At 28.0% G+C, this 14,327-nt stretch overlaps 1 protein-coding gene across 1 annotated transcript; it reads left to right on the top strand.

Annotated features, from left to right (window-relative positions):
* Positions 1 to 5,131: 5,131 nt before the first annotated feature.
* LOC110607678 (syntaxin-71-like) lies at positions 5,132 to 8,361 on the top strand. The gene is made up of 9 exons (XM_043959513.1): positions 5,132 to 5,492; positions 5,742 to 5,867; positions 6,256 to 6,415; positions 6,652 to 6,737; positions 6,873 to 6,941; positions 7,084 to 7,128; positions 7,220 to 7,282; positions 7,363 to 7,439; positions 8,113 to 8,361. The coding sequence occupies exons 1-9, from the start codon at positions 5,337 to 5,339 to the stop codon at positions 8,126 to 8,128; spliced, it is 798 nt and encodes a 265-aa protein (XP_043815448.1). The 5' UTR covers positions 5,132 to 5,336; the 3' UTR covers positions 8,129 to 8,361.
* The last annotated feature ends 5,966 nt before the right edge of the window (positions 8,362 to 14,327 follow it).

The following is a 14,327-nucleotide window of genomic DNA, read 5'->3' as shown; positions in this document are numbered from 1 at the left end:
ATAGATCATTTTCAATTGACTTATTAATAACGATCAATTGACTTATTTAATACTTAATCGATTAAGAATTAACTGAAATACACACATTTAAAATTTCATATATATTTTCGAGGAGTTGAAAATCTCATCATTAGGAGTCAGAGCATTAAAGATTATAGAGTACTATGACCTTTATGAATCTCTGAACTTTCCTGATTGAGGCGGAACACACCTTTATGAATCTCTGAACTTTCCTGATTGAGGCTGAGTGTTTGAGCTTTTTTAATGTCTGTCTAGACATAATCTATTTAAAATATTATAATAAAATATATGTGTTTTATAATCTTGATAGATTATATTTTATTTATTATTGATTTTATATGGATAGTATAAAAAATATTAGTTGTTATGTAAATAGCACATATAAAAACTATTAAAGGTGATTGAAAATATTAAGGTGCAATAGCATATAAGAAATTCAATTTCTTATATGATTGATGCAAAAATCAATAATAAATAACTATATTTAATTAACCTTAAGGAGAGCAATATTATACTTGTTACAAAAACCATTCCCAAAATCTATTTTATTAATTTCATTTCTCTTTCAATTATTTCACTGGTATTGAAATTTGAGCAAGTACATGAAATAAATATTAATTTAATAAATTAATACATATTTTATTATAATTTAATGATTTAATTATCTCCATGAAGATAGATAAAAGTGAATTAATAATATATATTTAAAAAAATAAACTAATATTCTTTATAAATCTATTTTTGTGAATGCCTTAATTAAGCACTAAAAGAAATAAATAAAATATTTGCCTTTAAACAAACAATTAGTGGTGCATAATTTTGTGGGATAGCTCATTGCTTTCTATATTAGTTATTCAATTATTTTCTCTTTTGTTTTTCTTCTTATATGATCCAAAACTATATATATATATATATATATATATATTGAGCCTACTAATAGAAGAAAACATATATGGAAGTAACGTATAGCCGACAATAGCCTTTCAAAAATAAATGATGAGTTTGAATCATTACATAAAAAAATTAAAACAAAACAAAAAGAAAAATTTTTGGATGAAGTTGATGATTAAGAAAAAGATGGTGTGACCTCTAAATGTGGAGTTCCATGTCAAATGGCATCTAATGTTTAATTTGATGAAATTAATTATTATGATGTAGAAATCACAACTCAATAATTTAGGATGTGACCAATTTTGTAAGGTTAATTAATTTAAATAATCTAAACGGTTTTGCTTAAATTTTAAATTTTAAATAATAAAATTGAGTTTTTTAAATTTTTGTCTTTTCATGTTCACGTTTTAAGTTTTAAATATTAAGTAATAAAATAATTTTAATTATAAATTAAAATCAATTTTTATTAAAATATGAGATTGTCACTCATCATTTCACATGATTTTTTTATTTTTTAATTAATTATAATTTTGATTTTTTTTAAATTCATATTTACATTCTTAATTTTTTTATATATTTCATAATTTTACATTTATATTTCCATCTTTCAATTTTAAAGAGTAAAAATATAATTATCAAAATATCTAAAAAATTAATGCCCGCATCTTTAACAAATATATCAAAATAAAAAAAAATAAATTAATCAGCAATTTTCTTTGACGTTGCATGTATAAGGGAGATAATAAAATTTAAAGAATTATAGTAGTAACAAAGAAAGAAATAATAGGTAAGGAGAGTTAATTTAAAAAAAAATTATTTATTTCTTTCTAATTATTTTTTCTTTAAACTATCTTCATTTGTTTATTATTTTTTTATTCATTTAAATTCTATTCTTTTCATTGCAATTAAAATTATAAAAATTTAATTTAATTTTTTCTACTTTGTAGATGGTAAAAAATGTAACCGCTTATTTTTGGATGTATTGATAATTTTATTTCCAACCATCCAATATTGAAGATTGAGATATAAATATAATTTTTTTAAAAAATTTAGATTATTTTATTCAGTGAAAAAATTAGAATATAAATATAAATTTATAAAAATATTTGAATTATTTCATTTAATAAATAAAAATATAGTGAATTAAAAAATAATAAAAAATCGCTTGAAACGATAAGTGACAATCTCTCAAATTTTTGTTAAAATTAATTTAGATTTATAGTTAAAATTATTATAAATTTTAAAAATGTGGTTTAATTGTATAAAATTAAAATTTTAGAATATAACTTGAATCGAAGAATGGTATGAATAATTTGGGTGAACTCACCTTAATGCAATTAGTTGCGCTTGATATACAATTTTAGGTGGTGGGGCAACGTATGCTCTAATGACTTGTTTGTGGAAAGAAAAAAAAATAAAAAATCATTTTGTGCATTTAGTTGTCAAATGAATTGTTTTTTTTTTATTATTATTATTTTAGGTGGTGGAGCAATATATATACTTATAATTAATGGGAAGAAAAAAAAACATCACTGTTGTTCATTTAATTATAAAAAATATTTATTTTATTAATTATTTTAGGTGGTGCAGCAATATATATATACACTTAGAATTAACCACTTGTTTGTGGAAATTAAAAAAAAAAAAAATCATTGTGTGCATTTAATTATAAAAAGAATTATTTATTTTACTGATTATTTTGGATGCAAGTCTTGTTTCTATCCCTTTTCATATACAAGTGGATTTGAATTCATATTCTTAATTATTGATAATGAGTGACCCCATTAACTCAAATGCAAACAAGTTTTCTTTCACCATCAGACTAGAGAATCTTCGTTTAAAACCATTCGTTTTATTAAAAAAAATGAATTTTTATAAAATTAGAAATAATATTAATTTTTTAAAATATTAAATAAAATTAAATGCTTTTACTACAAATAAAAAATGATAGGAAAATAAAATAAATTAAAGTCTTGTAAAATTTGTATTTTAAATAAGAATTAATCAAATAGATTTAAAATAGTGCATGACCTATTTTTTCTATTCAAGCCTTTATTTATTTATTTTTTATCGCTGAAAGCATTTCCCATGACCTCTAATTTTTACTTAAAATTCATTTACTACTTTTACTTTTAGTTGCATACTATTTATATCTTAAAAATTTTATGATTTACATGTGATTTGCATAACTTTTTTGCCTTTTGTTGAAGTTTTATAAAATTCAAAGCTTGTAAGGTTTGTATTTTTATAAAGTTTAGATATTAAATGGGATGCAACTATGCCTTGTTCTTTCTTTGATTCAATTGGTTTTCATTTTATTGATATCAATCTTATTCTTTTCTTTGCTGTTTCGTAATATACTTTGATAAATTTATGGAAAATTCACAATTTAATCTTTGAGTATTGTTATTATTAACAAATCAGTCCCTACATTTTCAGAAACCTATTAAAATATCCTTATTTTTTCTCTCCGTTAACAAAATAGTCATTCCGTCTATTTATGCAGTTAAAAATATAGTAAAAAATTAAATTATCCCCCTTCTTTTCCTCCTCCTCCTTCTTTTTCTTCTTCATCGGTTCTTCCTCTTCTTCTTCTTTTTCTTTTTCTTCTTCTTTGATTCTACTTCAATTTTTATTTTTATTCTTCTTCTTTAAGGAGCAGGAGGAGGCGATTCTTCTTTTTCTTCATCATCATCATTATCATCTTCTTCTTCTTCTCATTCTTCTTCTTTTTCTTCTTCTTCTTTTTTATTCTTTTTCTTCTTCTTCTTCATCATCATCATCATCTTCTTCTTTTTCTTCTATTTTTCTTCTTTTTTGAGAAGGAGGAGGAGGAGGAGGGACTATTTCGTTGAAAAAAAATGTTAATGACGTTTTAATAGATATGAGGAGGAGGGACTATTTCGTTGAAAAGAAATGTTAATGACGTTTTAATAGATGTGAGAAAAAAATAAGATTATTTCGTTAACAGAAAGAAACAATAAGGACGTTCGGATATATATGAGAAAAAATAAGGACGTTTTAATAGATTTCTGAAAATGTAGGAAGAGATTATTTCGTTAAGGGAAAGAAACGATGAGGAAGGACTATTTCGTTGATAGGAAGAAACGATAACGACGTTTTAATAGATATAAGAAAAGAAATGGACTATTTCATTGACAGAAAAAAATGATAATAACGTTTCAATAGATATGAAAAAAGATAAAAATGTTTTAATAGATTTTTGAAAATGTAGGGACTGACTTATTAATAATAGTAATATCCAAATACTAAATAAGAGATTTTATTTGAGGACAAAATTGAATTTAAAAATTTTTCTCTTTATCTTTTATCTATTTTTAATGGAAAAGAGGACGGAAAGGACTATTTTATTGATGGAGAGAAAAGATAAAGATGTTTTAATAGATTTCTGAAAATGCAGGGACTAATTTATTAATAACGATAATATCTAAGAATTAAATTGTAAATCTCTTTAAATTTTTCGCCTTTGTTGCATTAAAGCGAGTGTATTGAGTTGTTTATTTTTTGAAAAAAACTACATTATCATTACTTATTGAAAAGGGATGATGGTATTAAGTGATTTTCCATACAAAATTACGTCTAAGATCAAAATATGCTTTTTAAATTTTATTGTTTAAATATAAATCCATAAGATAGTATGTGGTTTCATGAAAAGGCAAGGCCAAGCCCATTTGTATAGTTTTATTTTGACAAGAAGCCTACAGTTGGGAACTCTAATAGGGCCCATTGCCCAGGTGGCCCACTGCCATCAAAACCCCAAAGCTACATCCTGTTATTACTACAAAAAATTTCTTAGACATTATTCTCTTTTGAGTAGGCTTGCTTTAGAGGATACTTTAATTTTGTACTGTGATAGGAGTATGTAGTTAAAAGCGATTGTAAGATAGCTTGGTCTGTGAAATATGACTCCGGAGACATATATGCTTCTTCGTCTCGTATTGCGCCGAACCTGGGGAAATCAATTTGGAAAATTGAAGCTCCTCCAGAGGTTGTTAGCTTTTTGCGGCATGCGTATTTGGATATTTTACCAACAAAAAAGTGCTTAGTAAGCGTATTGCCATAAGTAATACTCATTGTATAAAATTTAAATGCCATAAGTATTATTTTTAAATTTGAAATATTTATTATAAACCGATATACGTGAAAAAAATACTAAGAATTTGAGTTAAAAGGTCTTTTTCTCATTGACCATCTAATAGTTAGCGGCTCCATTGGCAAGTAAAACAGAGATTTGAGTTAAAGTTGACCCCCCATAATCTATGAAAAATAAAAAGAAGAGGAGGAAATAGTTACAGGCTGGTGGTTGTTTGAAAGTTGAAAGGGGCTGAGAGCTGTTCTCTCAACTGGCAAGCTAAATACCTTCACCCAACTAACAAATCGGACTTGAATCTGTCAGATTCAAGATGAGCGTCATCGACATTTTAACCAGAGTTGACGCCATCTGCAAGAAATATGACAAATACGACATCGAAAAGCACAAGGATCTCAATGTCTCCGGCGACGATGCTTTTGCTCGCCTCTATGCCGTCGTTGAGAATGATATCGAAGCAGCTCTTCAGGTAATTCGATCTCGATCTCTTAATTTTTCTTTAATCTTTGATTTGCTGAGAGAACTGTCGGAATAGGATTTTAAATCTGGCGAAATCAAGTTGTTTTCGTTTTGAAATTAGTATGAATTGAAGTCAATTTTGGTCTACTATTTTATGTGGATTCGGTTAGGCTAAGTTTAACTAGAAATTAGCTTTAGGGATTTTTTTTTTCCTACTGTTTTGAATTTTGTCATAATTATCGATTAATATGATCTACAGAAAGCGGAGCTTGCTTCAAAAGAGAAAAATAAGGCATCTGCTGTAGCTTTGAATGCGGAGATTCGTCGGACGAAGGCTAAATTGCTAGAGGAGGTCCCTAAGTTGCAGAGATTGGCTATAAAGAAGGTCACTAGTCTACTTTCTCTTCATTATTTTGTGGACTTCCTTATTTGTGTTGGCGAATTCGTAGAAGTAGATTAATTGGAAACAATTTGAAGCTTTTACATTATATCGTTTCTGTTGGAATGATGAATTCTTGTGTCCTTTCATCAATATGTGAATCAATTCGTAGTCCGTTTACAATGTTTATTTTTTATTTCCTTTCACTTGATATTTAAAGAATATTTCTAATCAATTAACTCAATCGATTAGCGTAGATGAAGTTTGGATCAAAGGAAATGGGAGTATGCTAATTGTAGTTCTCTGGTGCTCACATAAATCTGTGATGAATTGTCTTGTCTTACAACTAGCTTATTTGGCTGGGACTGACATAAAGATTGCGATCCATTGACAGGTTAAAGGGCTCTCAACTGAAGAGCTTACTGCCCGTAATGATTTGGTCCTTGCATTACCAGATCGGATTCAAGCAATACCCGATGGAACTGTACCTGCTCCCAAACAAAGTGGAGGTTGGGGGGCTTCGGCATCCCGTACTGAAATCAAATTTGATTCAGGTGATCAGTACATCTGATTGGTTTACATTGATGTTATGGAAGTTTTAGGTCAAAAAGATGTATAATGTTTTTAAACTGTATTTATATGTCTTGTTAATCTCAATTGATTACTTTCTCCTGCATAATTTATGAATAATTCTCTCATTCTTTTCTCTATATTGTAGGGGTGAGATTTAAAAAAAAAAAAATTAAAATTTGTTATGATATTTTACTAATGCTTTTCTTTTCTTCCACAGATGGACGTTTTGATGGTGAATACTTCCAAGAAAGTGAGACATCTAGTCAATTCAGGCAGGAGTATGAAATGCGTAGAATGAAGCAGGCAAGTAACATGTAGAGTTTCAATATGTTTAGGCCTCATCTTTTAACTACTGGGATACACTTTAGCTTATTGGTTGTCTGAGTAACAAGTATGTTACTGTGTTTCTGCTAACTTCCTGTCCTTAAATTCCCACAGGATCAAGGTTTGGATATGATTTCTGAAGGTTTGGATACCCTGAAAAACATGGCTCATGACATGAATGAGGTATTTTTTTTTTCTCATTTTTTAATTTTTCCTGTTTTATCTCTTTTCTTCTATGTGTTTATGTGCATACGATACTGTGGGAGGTAATTATTGCCTCATTTGCTGTATCGTATGTTATAATATGGTTGTGTATTATGTGCAGGAGTTGGATAGGCAAGTTCCTTTGATGGATGAAATTGACACAAAGGTGAGCAGCTTTGCCATCTCCTTGTACTTTTTGCAAATTTAATCTGTTGTAATTTTGAGTTTTATGAATTCTACTTTTTGCAACTTTGCAGGTAGACAAGGCAACAGCTGACCTTAAAAACACCAATGTTAGACTCAAAGACACTGTTAACCAGGTGATGAAGCGTAAACTTTACAAAGTTTAGTTTTTCGTTCATATCAGCCAGATCTGACAAGTGTATTTGTCCTATTACAGTTGAGATCTAGCCGGAACTTCTGTATTGATATTGTTTTGTTGTGCATAATTTTGGGAATTGCTGCCTATTTATACAAGTAAGTTTCAGTTATTCTCATGCATAGCTAAAACACATATCTTAGTACTCTTCATATGCAAAAGGAGTGTGCTAGTTTTTATTTATATTTAAGCAAGCTTTCTGTGTTTGTTCAATAATCTCATCATGGGTGTCTACACAAAGAAATTGGTGCAAAGTGAAAAGTTTGTGTCGAGGCTAGAATGAACCAAACTTAGTATCATTGTAATTGCTAGTTTCTGGAAATGACTTTGGAGAAGTTGACTTAATGATATAGAATCTTCTAATCTCAATATTTAACAGTAATAGAGGTTCTTGGATACTGAAAAATAGGAAGCAGTAAATATAAAAATAGAAAGGTTGGAATTTGGGTTCTCAGATTCATGATGTTAGAATCTGACTTTGTTTACTAGTTTATAAGTAAGAGGGGACTTGAAACTAAAGAGAGAACTTTATAAATCTTTATCATTCAAATGTAAGCAGACTCTTATTGTTGAACCACCAAAGTCACTTTGCCTAGACCCTTCACAATTTACCAAAACTCGAGTTTTGACCACATTGCTTGTTAGTGTAGCTTCAGATTTCATAGTTGCCTGGTTTAAACTTTTGGTGATATATTTACTATTTATTATTATTTCTAGTCTGTAATTATGGGATTTGCGTAGCTACTCTAACAAAGTATTTTTGGTATGCAGTGTGCTCAAGAAGTGATGCTAAAACAATCTCTTCTCAACCTAATTTGATGGTGCCTTGGTGTTGGCTTTCTCTGGCTTTGTTTTGTAATTTGAGCCTTTAGGACTTCTTATGGTGTGTTTGCATTTACATTTTGTCTCGTATGCTCGGAAATAGATTTTTGCCATTCACGTAAAGATTTAAGAATTCATTCATATGCTGTTTTTTATCATATTAATCAAACGATATGGACTTTCACCATTTTTCTTTTATGTTTCCAAGAAAGTACTTAGAAAATATATTGGCTAGCCTGTGAGCAGTTTCGGTTCGGGTCCTTAATCGGTAGCAGTTGTCCCAAATGGCAACCATTTGGATTTCATAGTCTCGTTCCACACGAGCAATAATATATTAAAATAATAAGCTTTTAACCAAATCAATTGGGACCAGAAGAGTCTGAACAAATTTTAGAATGTCCCAAACGAGTAAAGAAGACAAAAAGTACACACAAAACATAAATAATATATTATATATTTAGATTAAATTCATTTAAGTTTTTAATTTTTTAATCACTTAAGTATAACTTATATGATTATATTATAATAATATTATAATTAAATAATACTAATTATAAATTTATTTATCTATTATTAAATATATATATATATATAAACACTGAATTAAATAATAAATAATCACAAAATAATATTAATGATTTTAATATTTTAGAGAGCTATGAAATATATTATTATATAATTAAAAGTATACAAAATTACTAGTACTATCTAATTACAATATTATTATATTAATATATTAAAATATAATATAAAAAATTTATTATAATAAAAAAATATAATAAAAATAAAATTACTAAATTAATATTATATAAAAATAATATATTAATTAATTAATATAATTATAATATTTTAATAATTAAAAAAATTAAATCATGATCTGGCTTCTTATAAATAAAATAAAAAAATAAATAATGAAAAAAATAAATAATGGTGGACCCCGCTTTATTCTTTTAATTATTAATATATTATAATAAAATATTTATATTATATTAATTTAATAATATTATTTATATTATATTTTTATAATAATAAATATTTTTTATAATTTTAATATAATAATATTTAATAAATTTTATTATTAATTTTTAAATAAAAATTACTGTATTATATAATTTCATAATTATAAAATTAATATTATATTACAATTAAATATATAAAAATAATTTGATTGTAGTTAAATATATAAAAATAATTTAATAATATTATATATATTTCTTTAGTGATAAATTTTTTTATTATTTTAATAAATTAATATAGTAATACTGTAATTAAATAGTATCTGTAATTTTTTAATTACATAATAATATTATTTTATAACTCTATAAATTACTAAACTCAGTTATAAATAATTATTATATTTTATAAAAATATTTTTAATATATAAAAATTAAAAGTTAATAACAAAGATACGACACATAAAAATATTTAAAATTATAATATTATCATGTTATTATACTATTAAACGTATAAAATCATTCTAAATTAATTACTTAATTTATTTATTTTTTCTCTTTAATAAATTATAAATAATATGCATAAAATATTTAAAATTATTATATTATATTACTATTAAATATTATAGAAGAATACTGAATTATTTATAATTTATAAAAAAATTAATTAATTAATTTGATCACATAATAAATTAATTACCAGTATTATAATTTTAAATATTAATATATTTTATATATTAATATTTATTATATTTTATTATTAATATTTAAATTAAAAATATTACTAATTCTATATAATTTTAATGTTATAAAATTAATATTATACTGTAATTATGTACATTATCATAAAATTAATATTATTCTGTGATTATGTATGACCACATTTTTAAATATTCATATTAATTAATTAATTAATTAAATTTATTTTTTATTAATTATTTAATTTAATATTTTTTATAGATATTTAATAACAGGTAAATAAATTTATAATTAATATTATTTAATTTTAATATTATTATAAAAATATATTAAAATTAATAAAATATATTATAAAAATTTATTATAATAAAAAAATATAATATAAATATAATTATTAAATTAATATAATATAAAAATAATATATTAATTAATTAATATAATTATAATATTTTAATAATTACACTCAGAGATTTAATATGATGGTAAGTGCATATAAATAAACAGGAAGATATATTCTACTCCTGATCCTCGATTTTCATTTTTAAGAAAATAAAATTTTCATAATTAAAAAAATTAAAAAAAATCATGGCCATTGGATCATTCTTAAAAATAAGAAAAAAAATAAATAATGGTCCGGCGCCGGGTCATTCTTATAAATAAAGGCTTGACGCCAAGCCCACCTGATATCCCAACTTCTAATACACAAATATTTTTACCCCAATTCCAAATCAAAAAATATTTCCAACCTCAAACCCTTTAAATTGACAAAAAATCTCAAATCAACAAGAATTTCTATCCCAACATCAAATATACAAATTAAACACCCCTAAATTCAATAAATATTTCTACCCCAACCTCAAATACACAAATTAAAAATCTCTCACCCCTAAATTGACAAAAAGTCCCAAATCAATAAATATTTCTACCCCACCTCTAAATACACAAATTAAACACCCCTAAATTGACAAAAAATCTTAAATCAACAAATATTTCTACCCAACCCCAAATACACAAATTAAAAATCTCTTACCTCTAAATTGACAAAAAATCTCAAATCAACAAATATTTCTAGCCCAACCTCAAATACACAAATTAAACACCCTTAAATTGACAAAAAGTCTCAAATCAACAAATATTTTTACCCAAACCCCAAATACACAAATTAAAAATCTCCCACCCCTAAATTGACAAAAAGTCCCAAATCAACAAATATTTCTACCCCAACTCCAAATACACAAATTAAACCCCTCTAAATTGACAAAAAGTCTCAAATCAACAAATATTTCTACCCAACCCCAAATACACAAATTAAAAATCTCCAACCCCTAGATTGACAAAAAATTCCAAATCAACAAATATTTTTACCCCAACCCCAAATACACAAATTAAAAATCTCTAACCCCTAAATTGACAAAAAGTCTCAAATACTGTAATGCTTGTAATCTTATATTTTTAGTTTAATTGTGCAGCAGTTATAAAGGAATCATAAGCTTATTTTGAGCTAAAGTTTGAATGACAATTTGCCTTAATTTATGGAGGTTTGGTGACCAAACTTTGGTGATGTATAAATATGTTTCAGTTATCATTGAAAATCAGATCCTTTTCTCTTCAATTTTTAGCTTCCTATTTTTATGACGTATATGTTGCTATTGTTGAAAATTTAATTTCTTCTTCTCTCTCTAAAACTCAGGTTCAACTGCAATTTATGCTGATGCTTTAAATATTATAAAGAATAATTTTTATCTTCCTATTTTTATCATGTATATGGTGCTGTTGTTGCTTGATTGCTCACAAAATTTAATTTTTTCTTCTCTCTCTCTAACTCAGGTTCAACTACAATTTATGCTGTACTTAAAGGCGCAGGTACGCTTGTCTTGCTCTTATTTTTTTCCTTTATTTGGTGGGTTTAGTTTTTATTGCTCGTCTTTTGTTTCCTCTATTATTCTACTAAAACACATATCAACCATTTGGCTACTGTAGACCTGCGAGGTAAGAATTACTGGGACGATTGTATGGATAATAATATGTAATTACTATTGTGTATCTTCATCGTACTGGAGAAGGTCCTGCCCAATAAATGAGCCATTGAGTGGATGCTTGATTACTCCAAAGAAGCAGTCACATAAGCATAAGCTAGATTGAGCAAAGACACATGAAACACATTGTGAATTTTGGCCTCTTGAGGCAGCTGAAGCCTGTAATCGACCTCTCCAATTTCTGAGTAATAGAGAAAATCTTTGAAAGACCTTTTACTTCTTCTCTTGTCAGCCAATTGTTTCATGCAAAATGCAGCTTTATTAAGGTGCTGCTTCAAAATGGCAATCACAGCTTCTCTTTATCCATCATGCATATATCAACAGCACCAACATGAGAATTAAGCCACCAAAAATAAACTGTAATAGTGGTAAGCAGAGTTATGTTTTTGAAACTGAACGGTTAAATACCTATAGTCAGAATCAACTTTATTGGTTGATCAAGATAATTTTAAATTATTTATTGATAATTTTCTCAGTAGCTAAGAGATACTAGGGAGGAATACTGACGACGGAAAATCTTCCAGTTCTGATGAGGATTATCCTGTTCATAGACACAGATCCTTAAGTTGGGGGCTAAACCATCTAATATCATGGGCTTGCATCATACTCATGAGTGAACATTTCTGTCTGCATCGAAGGCTGGATTCCTGTATCAACCTCTCTAAGGAGAGTTGTCAACATTAAAGCAATGAACAAAAATAGATGAAAGGTTTACTTAAAGCAATAGTGAAGCAGCTGACTATAGTACAAAAGATAGAACAAGGGCAGGGCTCTGCGACCCGAGCTAGGAATTAATTGGCAACCTTCAAGAATTACTATCACCTACATTTCAGGTCACTGTTGGGAATCAACCTTATCTATATCTATATTTGTAAGAGAATGAAATTGAAAAGCAATGTGAAAAAATGTTGAAACAAGAAATTACTTCGACCTAATCGATCACAATTATCCTCCCCATCGTTGTTGGTTCATAAATGAGATGGATGGAATGTGGAGGTTCTGTGTGGATTATAGAGGAATGAATGCGTAGACTGTGAATGACAAGTTTCTGATTCCAGTGGTAGAAGAGTTATGAGATGAACTTGAGAAACAATGTGAGATATGCTGTGAAAGGGGGATAATCAAACCAAGCCATTCCCCATTTTCATCAACGGTCCTTTAGTGCAAAAACATGATGGCACACGGAGATTATGCGATAATTATAGAGAATTAAATGCTAGGACAGTTAACAAATTTCCCATGCTGTGGACGAACTGCATGGGACTCGATACTTGACTAAATTGGATTTACATTTCACTTTTCACTTCTTGTCTTGTTTGGTGTGTAACTACCATTACACCGGCACCTTTTTGTCACACATCCACGCGGGCAGCTTATATGGACGTACTGTGTCCTTGCCTTAGTCAGGCGGTCATTTAATTCTTTTTCGGCGCCACTTAGACACAAACCTAAGTATTGTAGGTTCTGTCTTTCCATAGTTTTTGCCTTTATCAGGTGGCTATTTAATTCCTTTCAGCGCCACTTGAACACGAGGCATTACAAGGTCTGTCTTTCTACGGAGGCGGCTAATGGGCATTTTGGGCCAGATTACCTCAAGCCTGTCCAAGTTCTACCCGGCTCACGGAGACAGGCCCTGAACCTATATGAGGCTTATTCTTTCATTGTTTATTGGGCTAACGATTGGCCAGATCTGATTCCCTTTCAATTGGGCTATATTGTGTCACGGGCCCACATTTTGACACTCATTTGGGACCCTGCGGCACTTGATTTGAACGCCTCCAAGCCAAGTCAGATTTAAGAATCACCTGATACTCTGTGAACAAGAATACCCTCATTAGTCACGATTATATAAGCAAACAATGAAACCAATATGCATCATTCAATCAGAAACCTCACAATAGACACAAGAGATAAGAACTGAACATGAGAATTCATGAACATGCTACTTATTTTATTCCAAGGGAAAAATAGTAATTATACATTATTATCGACACAATCGTTACAATAATTCTCACCTCCCTTGTAGACAAGGGGGACGGTCTACAAGGAGTGAAGGCACAACTCAGGAACTCTGTAGGCCTATGGTAGCCAACTGAGTCCGGCCATCGCTGGTGCCCAACTAGTCACTCTCCCCTAAATAGCCTTAGGAACAATTTGACTTGTGGTAGGAGGAGACATTAATATGTCTCAGATGACACATCCCCTTTAATAAAAATCTAAAGGGAATTATAGATATCTGATACGACCCTTAGCTTACTTCTATTGTATATTAATTTATCCTAATACTATTTTCCGAAAAACTCTACTGTTGAAAAATTACAATTTTGGCCCCTAGGATTTTAGGACCCTAACACTCTCTCCCACTTAAACGATCGACGCCCTTAAACTTCTCGAAGGTCTTCGATCTTCTACTTGAACATTTGATTATTTGTCACACTTGGAGTTGCTGTTATAGATTCCCTTATATGTTATTGCA

The sequence above is a fragment of the Manihot esculenta genome, chromosome 9 (genome assembly GCF_001659605.2).
Source record: "Manihot esculenta cultivar AM560-2 chromosome 9, M.esculenta_v8, whole genome shotgun sequence".
Classification (NCBI taxonomy): Eukaryota; Viridiplantae; Streptophyta; class Magnoliopsida; order Malpighiales; family Euphorbiaceae; genus Manihot; species Manihot esculenta.
This window is presented reverse-complemented; position numbering and strand designations above follow the sequence as displayed.

Excerpts from the sequence above, each read along its gene's own strand:
- LOC110607678 (XM_043959513.1), top strand. The coding sequence starts at position 5,337 with ATGAGCGTCATCGACATTTTAACCAGAGTTGACGCCATCTGCAAGAAA. Across the intron at positions 6,416-6,651 it reads TGAAATCAAATTTGATTCAG|ATGGACGTTTTGATGGTGAA; the intron begins GTGATCAGTACA and ends TTTCTTCCACAG. Across the intron at positions 7,283-7,362 it reads TCAAAGACACTGTTAACCAG|TTGAGATCTAGCCGGAACTT; the intron begins GTGATGAAGCGT and ends GTCCTATTACAG.